Source organism: Benincasa hispida, chromosome 7 (genome assembly GCF_009727055.1).
Source record: "Benincasa hispida cultivar B227 chromosome 7, ASM972705v1, whole genome shotgun sequence".
NCBI classification, from domain to species: Eukaryota; Viridiplantae; Streptophyta; class Magnoliopsida; order Cucurbitales; family Cucurbitaceae; genus Benincasa; species Benincasa hispida.
Window position 1 is genome coordinate 35,024,651 of NC_052355.1, and position 16,108 is coordinate 35,040,758.

The 16,108-nt window shown below is 34.1% G+C and overlaps 1 protein-coding gene across 1 annotated transcript; it reads right to left on the reverse strand.

The window, feature by feature from the left end:
* Nucleotides 1-12,628: 12,628 nt before the first annotated feature.
* LOC120081928 lies at nucleotides 12,629-15,899 on the reverse strand. Its single transcript, XM_039037111.1, has 3 exons — nucleotides 15,362-15,899; nucleotides 13,372-13,930; nucleotides 12,629-13,249 (listed from the first exon to the last, which is right to left on the reverse strand). The coding sequence occupies exons 1-3, from the start codon at nucleotides 15,845-15,847 to the stop codon at nucleotides 12,933-12,935; spliced, it is 1,362 nt and encodes a 453-aa protein (XP_038893039.1). The 5' UTR covers nucleotides 15,848-15,899; the 3' UTR covers nucleotides 12,629-12,932.
* Between the last annotated feature and the right edge of the window lie 209 nt (nucleotides 15,900-16,108).

The following is a 16,108-nucleotide window of genomic DNA, read 5'->3' on the forward strand; positions in this document are numbered from 1 at the left end:
CCCTTTTGGATTTGGATCCCAAGTCCACCCACTATAAATAAGCGGTCACAGGTAACACCCAAGATAAGTACTTCAACCCTTTTCTAGCTTGCTCGACCCTTTACTAAATACTAACTTAAGTAATTGAGGTTCTATAGCAGGCATCACACCGGTGTTTTCTCTTCTTGTCTTGCATGTCGTCTTTCTTCCATAAAATTATAAATTCAATATCGAAGGCACGTGAAGATCAAGTGAGTCTTCCTGTCTATAATTTTCCATCAACAGACACAAAGACTAAGCTCTCTCCAAATATGATAAAGAGGTCATTGCAAATATAACAATCAAATCCAAGAGTATTTGTAGATAGAGCACAATTCAAAAGAATTTGTAAATATATGAAATTTTAGATTTTGCTTTCGAATGCTATCAATAATAGACAATACAACTAATAAGGATCCATCACTGATAGATTTTGCTATATTTCTAATTCTTTAAAAATGTTGCTATCACTTAATTATTATCCCTAAAAATGTTATCCAATGCAATTACAATATGATAAATAACAACATACCAAACAACTTTCTAAACCTTATATCTCAGCCTATTGCCTACACTAAAATCTTTTAAAAGCACCCTCCCCACAAAAGCGCATCTCTCCTAATGGCTTGGCTAAAAAGGAGCAATCAAAGAATGAATAATCTTCAAACTAAACACTCCAATACAGAGGACAAAAACACTGTGGATATTAGAATTCCACCAGCAGATATGATCAAGTGTCAGAAGCCGATTACAGACAACACGTTGTCACGATCATGCTTGTCCAGGACATGTTGCTCATGGTCACATGTCTGTCTCCACATTTTTTTACCATGCTTTCTTTCTATGTATTTCATTTTGTTTGTTATTTTATTTTCTATGTACTTTTCTTAGTATATGACTGCTCGTCCATTTTTATATGCAAGGGTGGCAGATATTTTTTTATTCATAATGCAATAGGTGAGGGTATGACTAGTTGTCCTATATTCACATCCGAGAGTTATTTTCTATAAAGAATTGTTGACCCTTTTATTGCTTTCTAGTTGTATGATTAATCTTCATTGCTCAATCATGCTTTCAAAAGTTTGCGAAAGCCTTTTTCTCTATACCCGTTTTCTAAAATATTTTCTCAAGAATGGGGGTAGGGGTTGCGAGAAACGCCCTTTATGCCATCAGCTATTCGAAGTTGGATCGGCTGACTTGTTCAAGGGCGAGAACAAGTGTCACACAATCGCCTTGAGACTCTTATGAGCGTGCAATTGTGATAGTTGGTATCAGAGCTAAGTTAGCTCGTGAAGTGGAGAAACCGTGATCATGTCTGCTATGAAATAGTTGAGCAAGTCCCATGTTGACCGGTTGGTCGAGATAGAAGAACAAATGCTCTATCTAATAGAAGTCCCGATCAAGTTTGGTTCTTAGAAACTCGGTTACAAGAAGTCTCTAACAAGGCCGGTGAAATCGACGCGATGGTTGGCCTCTTGGATTGAATGCTCGTCAAGGAATTATTAACAATGGTTGAGACCCTAAAAGCAAAAGCTATGAGAACTGATAATTTTGAGCATGGGGATGGCTCGACAGGCTCTGTTGCCTCTATGGAAGAGCGTATCGAAGAATTAAACAGCTCGCAGAAGCCGATAATTTAGATGATAACTGAATAATCTGAAGTTTTTTTAACCAGTCTCGATGTCATCCAGGCAGAGATTGCAAACATCACTGTAAGAGTTAACCTCACCATGAGAGCGGTGGGAAACCAAGCCCCAGCTGGTGGTGCAATCCAATTCAACAGGATAAAAGTACCCGATCTTAAGCCATTTTATGGGGCTTGTGACATGAAAACGCTAGAAAAACTTATCTTTGATATGTAGCAGTATTTCAAAGTTACGAACACAACTACTGAAGAGTCCAAGATCATTTTGCGTGACGATGCATCCAGCAGAGGATGCCAAGTTATGGTGGAGGTCCCGTTTCATGGACATCCAAAAAGGTCAATGCACCATCGACACATGGGAGAAACTAAAGCAAGAATTTCGTTCTCAGTTCTTCCCCGAAAATGTTGAAGTTTTGGCAAGACGTAAGCTACGAGAATTAAAACAAGCACTATTAAGAACTATGTGAAACAATTTTTCGGGCTGATGTTGGACATATGTGATATATCCAAAAGGGACAAAGTTTTTTATTTTGTCAGAGGTCTGAAACCGTGGACGAAAGCAAAACTTTATGAACAGATAGTACAAGATCTCCCAGCCGCATATGCAGCGGTTGTACGTCTGTTTAACTTAACTAGAGAATCTCGCGAGAAAAGGAAACACTTGAGATCCCCAAATAGAGGAAGTAAGAGCAATTGCTCAAGCCCACCACGAAATAGTGAGGGAGATAGGGACACTAACGAGGATGGTAAATCACTTCAACAAAAGACTGAAAATACGTGGCGAGAGCTAAATCAACATAATTTTTATGGCCCTCTATCCTGTTATATATGCAAAAGGTAACACAAGGCAAGCAAATTTCTGAAACAAGCAGCCTCTAACTCCTTTCAAGCCTCATTAGCCTCAAATTCAAAAGGAAAAACTGTTCATACAAAGGACGAGAAGATGAAAGCATAAGAAGATGAAACCCCATGAGTTGGGGCCCTAAGATTCTTAGTTGCCCTTAAAAGGAATATGGGAGAAACAAAGGAACCCCCAAAAAGATGGATTCATGTATGTAGATGCTTGAGTCAACCATAGATTGGCCAAGAGTACCGTGGTCGACTCTGGAGCCACCCATAACTTTATGTCTAAAACAGAAGTCAGACGGTTGAATCTTCGTTAGGAAGAAGGCACAGTGAAAATAAAAGCAGTAAACTCTGCGGCTTTACCTATTATAGGAATTGTAAAGAGAACAATCGTAAAGTTGGGGGATTGGAGTGGCCCTATCGATTTCGTGATCATTAAAATGGACGAATTTGACGTATTGTTGGGAATGGAATTCTTACTTGAACACAAGGTAATCCAATACCCCTCACCAAATGCTTAGTGATCATAGGGTCTAAGCACACCGTTGTGCATATTGGAATCAAACAGCTGAATGGGATAAAGATGATCTCAGCTCTCTAGTTAAGGAAACCTACGAGTCAGTTGAAACCATAGAAGGGAAAGCCCCTCAAAACATTTTGTGTGTCTTAGAAAAGTGTCGTGTTGCCGAGTTGAACAGCTTACACATGTCTCTACCTCCAAAGAGAATAATTGATCAAGAGATTGTACGTGGTAGACAAGCATTCATGTCATGCACTATAGAAAGCCATTGTGTGAATAAAAGCTCTTGAGCTCATAACTTCACCAGAAGAGGAAGACAGTCTTCCGATATAGCTCGTGCTTACGTAGGGAACGAATCAAAGCATACGAATAGATAGAGGAAAAGGAAGCCCAGATATCGAGAGTTTCTACTAGGGGATAAAGTTTGGGTAAAATTACGCCCAAAACAATTTCGATTGCAAGGCTAAAGAAAACATCGCCTCATAAGGAGCTATGAAAGACCGGTGAAAGACATAGAAAAGGTTGAAAAAGCCTCTTATCGGGTACAATTACCGTCGTGGATGGAGATTCATCCTGTCATCCACGTAAGTACTTTGAAGAACTATCACCCCGACCATGCTGATGAGCGATGTAGTGTTGTGACATTTCTACTTGCCACGATGAAAAGAATGATAGAGGAAGAAGTCGGAAAAAGACTTGCTGGAAGAAGCAATAAAGTTAGAAGACCGAGACAAAGTTTTGAAGAGTTTCTGGAGAGGTGGAACAGCCTCCAAGATTAAAAAAAAAAAAAAAAAAAAGTCAGTTGGGAGCGCATAGAAGACCTCAAGGTAACTACTCAATAAATTGTTGAGTTCGAGCAGAGTTGGTTGGTGGGGACGTTAACCAATTGAATGAGAGAGTATCAAAGTCATGCTTGTCCAGGGTGTGTTACCCATGGCCGCATGTCAGCCACCACCTCTTTTTACCATTCTTTCATCCTATGTATTTCATTTTGCTAGTTAGTTTACTTTGTATGTACTTTTCTTAGTGTATGATCTGTCTCTTATACACATCTAGATGTGTATAAGAGACAGATGTATGACCGCTTGCCCGTTTCCATATACAAGGGTGACAGATGTTTTTTTTGTTTAGAACGCACTATGTGAAGGTATGACTAGTTGTCCTATCTTCACATCCGAGAGTTGTATGCTATAAAGCGTTGTTGACCTTTTTATTGCTTTCTAGCTGTATGACTAATCTTCATTGCCCCATGCTTTCAAACCTTGTGAAAACTTTTTTCTCTAAACCCATTTTTTTAAAAAATTTCTCAAGAATAGGGGTAGAGATTGCAAGAAACGCCCTTTGTGCCATCAGCTATTCAAATTTGGATCGACTGACTTGTTCGAGAGTGAGAACAAGTGTCGCACAATCGCCTTGAGACTCTTAAGAGAGTGTGATTGTGACACCAGGCAATGAAAGAGTGTTTAGGAATATTACCTCTAAATTAAATGAGACTGGCTTAAGGCACCACAAAATGCCTAGACTGTAAGGATTATCAAGTGATAATAGAAAATACTTTTAAACGACAAGGGAGCCATGTTAACTCAATCATCCCTCCTAACCTCAGCAACAATCGATGGTACTTACTCCAAGAATACATTCAACTCTCCAAAATTAAACTATCAATCACACGCCCCATATGGACGAAGGAATTCAAAAATGAGGAAACTTTTGCATTTAAAATAACCACCATACTAAACTATAGGAAAACAGGGCCCTTTCTAACTAGGGGTCAAACAAAATCGAACAGTGACACTCATCTCCAATAAAAAACCGCAAGAGAACACAACTTGTCCCATATAAAAATGATAGTCTTTCAACATTAAAACAAAGAATGAGTGGGATGACCTGTTCAAATAATTCGACCACACAAACTATGTATAATGCATTTTTTTTTATAAATTTTTAGCTAATTAAAATGTAGTAGTTAAAGAATATTTTGTGAGAATTAAAATCATTTTCATTTTTATTTACTTATTCAAGTTTTTTTACTTAAGAAACATTAATATTTACATGATTTTTTTTTAAAAAAAAATGTATAGTTTTTTTTCTAAGAAAAAAGAATAGTCATTATCTTAACTCTCAATCTTAACTCAAATTTCAATTTGAAAAAGCACATCATCTTAATATAAATATTTTGTAACAGTCGAACCAAAAATAAAACAGATTTCTATCAATCTCCTTCACGCAAATGTGTCAAAAATATTTTTTGGAAAATTCATGTATAAGACGACATAAAAATGCTAGCTCAATTATCGATTTTGTAAATATAACCAAACAAAAACAATGGATAAAAGAATCGTAGGTAGACCTAGCAAAAATAATGGATAAAAGGAAAAAATGTTAACAATATGGATTTTGACCCCTAATTATGAATTTGGATATGAATTTATATAGAAACAAAAGGGGTAATAAATATGGTTATGGATCTCTAGAGAGAAAGAAACTTATGGTGTAAAGTAAGTTAAAAGATGACGTGGGCCTCATCTAATAATCAATCGGAATGTAATTTAGGGCTATTTTGGGTGTAATAAGATTATGGAATATATGATTATAGATTTGAGAGTGGCACAAAGTGTGGTAAACACAGCAGTCTTAAAGTGGTAGGTCCTATTTTATTACTCACATTGGTTGATTGCGATTGTGAACGTTTATGAGTTTTTAAACATAGACCTAATTTAATATTATCAAATTTTGTATAAACTTAAAGTTTATTAGATCATGTTTGATAAACATTTGAATTTTTTGTTTTTTGTTTATAAAAATTATGTTTGTTTTCTTACCACTTGTTTGCCATGTTTTCATCTTTTTTAACTAATTACTTTAATTTTTAGCCAATTTTTTTAAAACAAAATCGAGTTTTTAAAAGCAATTTTTTTAAAAAAAAAATTGTTAGATTTTTATTAAAAACGCGCACAAAAAGTAGTATTCTTATTTTGTTTGACCATTACAATCCACCCCGTCCCCGCCCTCCTATTCCATTTCCGTCTAGTGAATTTTCCTGCAGGGATTTCGCGGAGATTAGGTTTCCCACGGCGAAAATTCCCTCCCCCCTCCCCATCATTTTCTTTCTAACAATTCTTTTTAATTAAATATATATTTTAAACAATTCCTTAAACATATCCAATACAACTTTCCTTTAAATAAAATATTATCAATTTTGGTAATAAAAATAATAATACACATTCTTAAAAAGATATAATTAAAATACTAAATTCTCATAATTTTTATAATTTAAAATTCCACAATTAGAACCTCATACCTTAAATATTACAACATCTAAGGAATTAAATAATAAAGTCTTAAACTTAAATAATTAAAACTTCTATAATTATCCTAACAAAGTCTACATATTAATATATATATATATTTATAATTTTTATACAAAAGTCGGAGTGGGTCAGGGTCGGGGAATATATTCCCATCCACGATCCCGAATACAAACGAAAAAAAATTCCTCACTCCTTCCCCATTTCCCGTATATTTGGGGATTCCCTATAGAGGCGAGTACCCATGGGCCCCTACCTATGGGTTTTTGGGACATCTCTAACCGTCATTTTCTCATAGCAATGATTTGTCGATACGCAAATAGATTATTAAATTAGAGGGTTTGATATCAATATCAATATTTAATGAGTATTGTTTTTTTTTTTTTCTTTTTTTTACAAATACGTGGGATGGAAGAATTGAATTTCTAACTTGGAAGTTGTTAGTATAATACTATATTATTTGAGCTATTATCAAATGATAATAAAATCTACGACTTATTTAAGAAAGAAAAATAACTTTAAAACATTATTTTGAATATTTTTTTTATATATAAATTATTTGATTTGCAATAATATATATTCACATCAATATATTCTTTTATATATATCTCCCTTTAAATATCTGTAGAATTGTTACCTCCACATAGACAACCATGGGTCGAAATTAATTAAAAGAAAGATCGTGCTATAGACTTTTTTTCCCCAAGTTATTTTACTTGTTTTATCCTTAAAAAAAAGGAACTTCTCAAAATTTTATTTTTTAAAATAATAATAATAATAAAAGTCGACGCTTTCTTTTGAATTTTAAAATTTTCGAGAAAGAGTCCGGCAATGTTGAGTTGAGAATTATTGGGGATAAGATTTGCAAATTATAATTAATTCATATCAACGGCCGATTATACTTGTTTTTTTAGTTTAACAACATTTGATTGGGAGTTCAAAATATATATTTTATGTTTTTTTTTTTAAAGAAACGTTTTATGCCCATTGATTTATAATGTTTTCCTAGATGTAAAATGTGATAATTGAGCCCTTTTTTAATTAAGAGTCTGTAATCGATCATGTCTTCTTCCGATGTCTTAGAGCTCAAAGCATTTGGTAATTGGTTATTGTCCAACCATTTATGGAGATTTTAATCTTAGTTTGGTGGATATATGGATTAAACTCTCGCCTATTTGCTCTCAAGATAGAAATTGAATTCTTCACCACTATTTGTTGGGTGTTGTGGTCAGACAGGAATAGAGTTATCTATGGAGTTTCGATTGTTGATTGTGAAAATCGAGTTTGTTGGATTCAAAATTATGTAAAGGAATTTTATGCAAACCACAATTCCAATATTAGAATTCTTGAACCTGCAAAAGATGGTATTCATTCTTCTATTTAGAAATGGACGAACCTCTGGTAGAATATTATTAAAGTTCATGTGGATGTAGCTTTAAAACATAAATCTTCTTTATTGGTCTGGGATTGTTTCTAGAGATTCTAATGGATCGTTGAAAGTCATTGTCATGGATTGTATCATTATTGATTATGACCCTCGTGTTCTAAAATGAAAGTTATTCTTGAATGTATTCGTCTTTCTTTTAAATTAGGTTTTTCTAGAACCATCATTAAATTCAGAAAAATTCATTTGTTCATGTAAAGAGAGAGAGAAACTTAGTGGCTTTATAATATATATATATATAAAAAGGTAAAAAAGGAAAATGCTATAAATACTATCTTCACTTGGCCAACTATTAATTTTTTATTTTTAATAGCAATTTCTTTTTAAAATGTTTCATATACAAATTGATATGTTAAATTTGTAGTTACTTCTAGTAATTAATTATGTATAGATTTGTCAAGTGACATATGTTTTTTTTCTAATTTATCAGTCTATAAATAATAATTTGTTTCTTCCTGTCATATCTCATTCCAATTGGAAGAGTTGTTCTCTCATTTATTCTTTTAATATTCAGTTGAGATGAGATCAAGTATCCAAGAATTTTGCTATATTTAGATAATTGAAACCAATGATCTACTAGAATTAGTCATTGTATCTTGTTAAAATGATCGTTGTAATATGTTTACAAAGTTACAACTCATGCAAAGCCGATAATTATCTTCAAAGATAACACTTACTGGAATCGGGCCCAGACTATCTATATCATCTTATTCTTGTATCTATAGGTTTGACTCATTTGATATTGTAGTTGTCAATTTGTTCATCAAATCAAAATGTCTTTGAGCTTTTGTTGGTCTCATCTATTTTAGTATGTTTTATGTATCTTTTTTATTGTATACAGAGTTTATTGTATTATATACTATATGTAATTGTTTGTAACTAATTTTGTTTGATCTATTTGCTAGTGTTACAAAGTCTTTTTTTTTTAATACATGGTATTCTCCCAAAGTATATAGGCAACTAACCTTTTGCTCAATGGATGACACACCATTGTGTCGAGCTCAATCAAATGAGGTGGCTTGTATTACAAATTCACAAACACATGTAAAATTACATAATTCTAGGCGAAACACTTTTTTTTTTCTTGAGTTGAGCAATATGCAGAATGAAGAATGTGAATCTTTAATCTTTTAGTTGACAATATACATTTAATATTAGTTGAGTTATATGTTCATGTTAGGTGTAAAGATTAATGAGCTCATTCCAAGTATGGTAAACCATGTTTATAAATGTATTCTAAATAATAATAGCAATCTCACTATGTTAGTAACTCAAAACTGCAAATTAGTTTTTGAGTTGGTTTAGTCAATTCCTAGTTTCTAGAAAATAGTTGAAGTTATTTTTAGTTGTAGTCAAGTCTAATTTCCTATTATTGTGGAGTTAGTGGGATTAGTTGCTAACATTGTGGAATCTATTTTTAGATTCAAGATATGTATTTATATGGATTTTTCTAGAATGAAATACACACTTCCCATTTTTCTCATTTCCCTCTCACTAGTTAGAACAATAGTGGTATCAGAGCCCTCAATTCTTAAGGGATCAGTGAGTGATGAGAATCAGTGAAATATCTCCGAGAGAAACTGAGTGATACACTTGTGAGAGTTGTTAGATATGGAATTAGAATCAAACAATCTTTCTTCATTGGCTTTACCTGTGTTTGATGGTGAAAACTACCAGGCATGGGCTATCAGAATGCAAGCCTACATGGAAGGTTGTGATTATTGGGAAACAATTGAGCAAGACTATGAGATTGCTCCACTTCCTGATAACCCAACAATATGTCAGATTAAGACTCATAAGGAGAGGGTCACCAGGAAGGCAAAAGCTCGAGCTTGTCTATATGTAGTTGTGTCTCCCACCATATTCAACAAAATTATAGTCATGAAGTTGGCAAAGGAGATTTGAGAGTTCCTCAAAAGTGAGTATGAAGATGATGAGAGGATTAAAGGCATGAAAGTGTTGAACTTGATGCGAGAATTCGAGAGAATGAAAATGAAGGATTCTGAGTCCATTAAAGAGTACTTAGATAAGTTGATTGGGATTGCTAACAAGGCACAAGCATTAGGAACCAATTTATCTGACAAATGATTGGTTCAGAAGATTCTAGTTTCAGTACCTGAGAGATATGAAGCAACAATAGGGGCATTGAAAGCTAGAGTGCAGCAGGGAGAAGGTGGAAGAGAGAAGAAGGGAAGTGGCAGCAATAGCTCAGAGTCTGCTGCAAAGGATGCTGGTAGTACATGAAAGCACTGTGGGAAACAAAATCATCTACATTTCAGATGTTGGAGAAGGCCAGATGTGAAGTGTAGAAGATGTCATTTATTGGGGCACATTGAACGATTCTGTAAGGAAGCAAAAACTCAACAGCAAGGAGGAGCACATGTTGTAATACAACAAGAAGAAGACCAACTCTTTGTGGCTATTTGTTTCTCATCAGTCACTTAATGTGATGGTTGGTTGGTTGATAGTGGGTGTACCGATCACATGACAAGTCAATAGAAAGCTGTGTTGGAACCAACTTGATTACTGAAGTGTTGTTTATCCCTAAAATTGATTAACTTGTTAAGCATTGGTCAATTAGTAGAAAAGGGATTAACGTGTTGTTTGAAGAAGGAAAGTGCCTCATTTCTGATTCCAATGGGAATGAGTTGTTCAAAATAAAGATGCAGCACAAGAGCTTATCGTCGGATCCGCTCGAGAAGGAGCAGATAGCTTTCAAGTGTCAAGTAATGACACTGAGTTATGGCACAAAAAGTTGGGGCATTTTCATCAAAAAAAGGTATGCACAAGTCTGGGGAATTGATTTTTTTGAGACTTTTGCACCAGTTACAAGAATGGACACAATCAAGTTGCTACTGGCTGTGTCAGCCCAGCATGGATGGAAGGTGTATCAGTTAGATGTGAAGTCAGCATTCCTAAATGGAGTGTTAGAAGAAGATATCTATGTTGAGCAACCAGACGGATTCATCATACCAAGACAAGAGCAGAAGGTTTATTTGTTGAAGAAGGCTTTCTATGGGTTAAAGCAAGTTCTTAAGGCATGGTACAGCAAAATGGATGATCACTTGCTGAACCTGGGTTTTGTGTGAGTCGTTTTCAAGCTCTTAGGAGCAAGTTAGGTGTTTGCAGTATTTGAGTTAGTAGGAGAATGTTAGTAACTCAAAACTACAAATTAGTTTTTGAGTTGGTCTAGTCAATTCCTAGTTTCTAGGAAATAGTTGAAGTTATTTTTAGTTGTCATCAAGTCTAAGTTCCGAGTTAGTGGGATTAGTTGCTAACATTGTGGAAACTATTTCTAGATTCAAGGCATGTATTTATATGGAGTTTTCTAGAATGAAATACACACTTCCCATTTTTCTCATTTTCCTCTCATTAGTTAGAACAACGGTAAACCATATTTATAAATGTATTCTAAATAATAATAACAATCTCACTATGTTGTACTTTCAATCGTAATCTTCGACATTCTCACCCCACCTCGTACTAAGTTAAAATATATGTGTGTGTATGAATGAAATTCGACAAACACTAAGCTTAAATCAACTTTAGATGAGGATAAACCTTAAATTTAAATCCTTTTTATTGGTTGAAATTATAAATTTGGATTTTTCAAATGACTACTCCATTTTAATTTAATGTGGTGTAAATTCAATATTATTTTTGTTGATAAAATACATACTTTGTGGCAATTAAAGCTATATTTGATAATTATTTGATTTTTTTTTTTTTTTGAAAATTAAGCATATAGACACTACTTTTACCTTCAAATTTCTTCATTTATGATCTACTTTTTACCAATGGTTTAAAAAAACTAAACCATAATTTGAAAACTAAAAAAAAGTAACTTTTAAACAATTATTTTTGTTTTTTTAGAATTTAGCTAAGAATTCAACCATTATACTTAAGAAAGATACAATTCATAGTAAAAAAATGTATTGAAAATAGACTTGTTTTTAAAAAAAACAAAATTAAAAAATTAAATGATTACTAAACAAAGCCTAAGTTCTACTCAGTTTAGTTTATTCTAATTTAGTTAACATGATATAGTTAACTAATATTTATTTATTTATTTATTTAAAAAAAATAGACTCATTACTCATACTTCATAGAAAAAAAAATGACTATATAAAAAAGGAAATACAAAAACCATGCATTGAATTATACTAACTATTATGGACTGTTTGAAACACTGAGATGAGATAGGATGTAGGAAATTCTGATATATGGAGAGGTCTAATGTTTGGAGAGTTCTGATCGAATATGATCGAATATATTTAAGCACTAAAATGATATACGATACACAAAAGGAAAATGACGATAAGATACGAAACACATTCCGAAAACGAGCTCACAAATCATTAAAATTGGTGAGATAAAATAATAAACCTCTAAATACTGAGATGATATAGGAGGTAGGAATATACCATCTCATGTTGGATCCACAACCCCTTAAAGTATATGATCACATAAGGATAAAATAGAAACCGAAATTTATGTTTTATTTGCAAATTATCATTGAATGAATCATATTTGAATTTATCGAATACTTATTCTTCATCTATTTCCTCTTTAATTTTCAACAAATATTTTTAATTTTCGTTTAATATTGAATTGAGCTTAAAACAAATATTAAAAGATTCGGCATATTTGAAATTGCTCATCTACAAAATTAGCCATTTTATTCCGAACAATCATTCTCAATATGTTCGATTGTAGTTAGGAAAAGTGGACTACACACAACATATATTTATAGTAACTCAACATGTAATTTTCTAAAAAAGAATTAATACATCAAACATGGACTCACTACTTGAACTCGGTAAATAAAACATCAATTAAAACCACTTCAAAGGTGTATCATATCTTCCACTCTTCAATTATTATGATAAAGAGAGAAAGAAAACTCATATAGTTTTATAATACCTAAATTAATTTTTTTCCAATGTCTAACATAAAATTACGTGGCATTTAATAGCACGTTTTTATTGAAATCGTAAAAATAAACCAAATATTACAAACATATTGCATTAAAATATATTTTATTGAAAAATCCTAACAAAAGTGGGTACCAAACAAGCCCTAAAAAAACCACCTTCTTCTTCTTCTTCTTCCTTGCGCAGCCGTTGATTTGGGAAATCACGGCGCGGCGGGTCAGGCGGCGAGTAATCGAGTGGAATTGCACCAGCGGTCGTAAGAAGGCTGAAGATTGGGCCATTCGGAGGCGGAAATTGCGTAATCTTGGAGCCAATTGGTTAAGATGAGTTCCTGATCCATCGGTGATAAAGTTCCGACGATCTGATTCACGGCTCTCTCTGTTTCGTCTTTCTCGTACCTCATCAGCGCTGGAAAAGCTAATCCGTTTCGAGCATGGCACAGCAATGGCAGCCATAGCGATAGCATTCTGAACTTTACTTCTGATCTTACCACTTCCTCTATTTCTTTGCTCATTAGCTCCCGAAACAGAGTTGCTGATTTTTCATAAACAGATCAAATTTAGTATGGATAGTTAAAATGATTGTCGCCATCTTTAAAAAAAAAAAGATTAAAATGGTAGAAGAGAGATTTATTATAAGAAAATATTTATTATTACCTGAGATTTTGACGAAGCACCACTGGATTCTAGGACTACAAGCAACGGAAACAGAGGCCAAGCCGCCGGCAAAGCTCCACTGCAACATAGCCTCATCCACCGCCCCATACTCCCGTAGCTTCTCCGTCATCCATACTAACTCCTGTCCGAGCTTCTCCACCACCACCACCTCGCTGTCGAATTCCCCCTCCACCATTCTCGTCTCCGATCTCCTACCATTCAACGGCTCTGCCTTCGGGACTATGGTACCGACGGCGCTGACGGCCAGATTAAAAAATTTGAGATACGGAGTGACGTAGGCTCCGAAGGGGAGAGCAGCGATAATCCGTGCTGGCCACGTGCCGGCTCTGTGCCGTTCTTCGATTTCCCGGGTCCGATGCAGCGAGTCGTAGAGGAGTGAGGAGGTTCGAGCGAAGGCGGCGGAAAGGGCGGCCCGGTTCACCTGCAGAAGCTCGATCTGGCCGCTTCTGGCGTTTTCTTCCATCATCTTCTCCGCCATTGCCATTGTGAATTGGTACTTCTGGCAACTAGCCGGCATCTCGTTCAATATCGCTAAGATCTTCAAATTTTAATTAAATCAATTTCGTGTTTTCAAGACCAATAGAAATGGAGTAAATTACGAAACAAATATTCTTGAACTCTTCCCTTTCTGTCAAAATCATCCCAATTCATTTTAATTTGAAATGTTATACTAAACAAAGAATGTTTCGATTGCTATTATAAAGGTTTAAAAACACTTTTTTTTAACAAAAAATTTTTTACTGCCACCTTATTTGATACATTCAGTTTCATTTAAAACTTAGGTAGTTTTTCATGTTATTATTTTGTTTTAATATGACATAATTTTTTTTATTTAATTAAATTCATTTTCTGTATTTTAAATCCATTTCTTATAATTTCCCAAACAAAAAAAAAAGAAAGAAAAAAAAGAAAGAAAAGAAACACAAAACATTCCCAAACCACGTGGATCGAACTTCTCGAAGGTGGATCCACGTGGCCAAGACCGCAAACTACAAAGAATATAAATCTGACACGTCATCCCAGCGCCGCCGTGAACTCGACACGTGGCGTAATTAGAACCATTCGTGCCGCCGCATTGCTCACATTTTCGTTTGATTACGGTCGGAACATATCTGAGAATTAAACTTCGAGGCCAAGCAAACGTTTGTGTTTATTTCTTTTTTTAAAAAATAATTGGTCAAGTTCAATCCTTAATTAAATAATCTATATTAATCTCTTTTTTCTTCTTGGAGTTTTCTAAAACAACCAATATAAACTATTCTTTATAATCCCAAGGCTTAATATTTTTCTACTTCAATGTAATCGAGCCACTTTTGAAAATTATAGTTTAATATCCTCCCTACTTAACTGGAAGATCAGATCGCATTGGTTAATTTACACAAATAAAAACAAATATATCAAAAAGAAACTTACTCCATAATTTATATATAAAAAATAATTTTTAATTTCAGATAATGTTTTGCACAGGATTTTTGAGACACATTTAATATGGACAAAAAAATGAAAAAATTCAAAAAATGAACTGGCATGAAATACAGACAAGATGAACCGAAATTCATTGAAAGGAAACTTACTAAATAGGGAAAACTAGTCATATCTCAGTAAAAAATAATAATAATAATAAAACAGCTGCCAAGGGCAGATAAAATTTTGGGACCCATTTGAAATTAATTAATTTTCAAGTGTTTAAAAATAAATTAATTAATGCTACTCTTGCTGCAATTAAAATTATGATCAATAATATAGGTGAATTTCACGTTTTTTTAAAAAAAATTTTATGAATATTATATTTTTCATAACTTAAATAAAAATCTAAAAACATAAATAAATGTTTAAAGATTAACTGGAATCTTGACTTAATTATTTTGAAATATGAATTTAGCGGTAGAAAGAATGATTATAAATTTAATTAATTTTCTTCGGAGGTGTTAATTAAAAATAAATAAATAAATTAGGGGGAAAAACTTACTTGAGAGAGAGCTCTGGTGAGAGGCTTAAAGGAGGAACCACCGAAGTCGAGAGTTTCAAAAGGAACCAAATCCAATTTAGAAAGCGAAGCCAAAGCCGAAGAACCCAACGGCGACGCCGACAACACGGAAGACGGCAGTGGCAATAGCAAAGGCGGCGAATTCCTAGACCCGCTGCCGTCGCCACCGCCACAAAAACGAGTTAAGAGCCGGCGAGAAGGGGCGAGAGCGACAGGAAACCAATCCATGACAATTCTCAGAACCCAAACCGTAAACCAGGAGGTAAGCATGAGCATGAACCGGAAATGGTCCGCCGGGCGCCATTTCCGGCCGGAAAGTTCGTTCTTAGCATTAGAGGCGACGGAGACGAGAGAATTGGCGGCGACGTTGACAGTGGACATGAAAAAGGAATTTAGAAGAGAAGAAGAAGAGGAAAAGGGCTTTCTTGATCTGTAGGCATAGGTTAAATCCAAACCATTTGCCGCCATTGAAAGGATTTTGAGGTTTTGGAAATGAAACAGAGAGCTTTAAAGTGATTGAAAACAGAGGAATTAGAATATTTATATATAGGGGATCAGAGGAGGATGTTTAATTATCTATTTTAAAAAAAAGATTACTATGAATCATTGGGTAAATATATGTCGGAACATATTTGTCCTTATTGAGTTAAGGGTTCATTGTAAGTGGACCAACAATCTTAAACTCAAAATAAATTTTTATATAACAAAATTCATTAAAGCATGTGGATT

Coding starts and splice junctions, on each gene's coding strand:
- LOC120081928 (XM_039037111.1), bottom strand. CDS start 15,847: ATGGCGGCAAATGGTTTGGATTTAACCTATGCCTACAGATCAAGAAAG. Junction 13,931..15,361: donor TCACCAGAGCTCTCTCTCAA/GTAAGTTTTTCC, acceptor TAAAATTTGAAG/ATCTTAGCGATATTGAACGA. Junction 13,250..13,371: donor GTGCTTCGTCAAAATCTCAG/GTAATAATAAAT, acceptor ATGAAAAATCAG/CAACTCTGTTTCGGGAGCTA.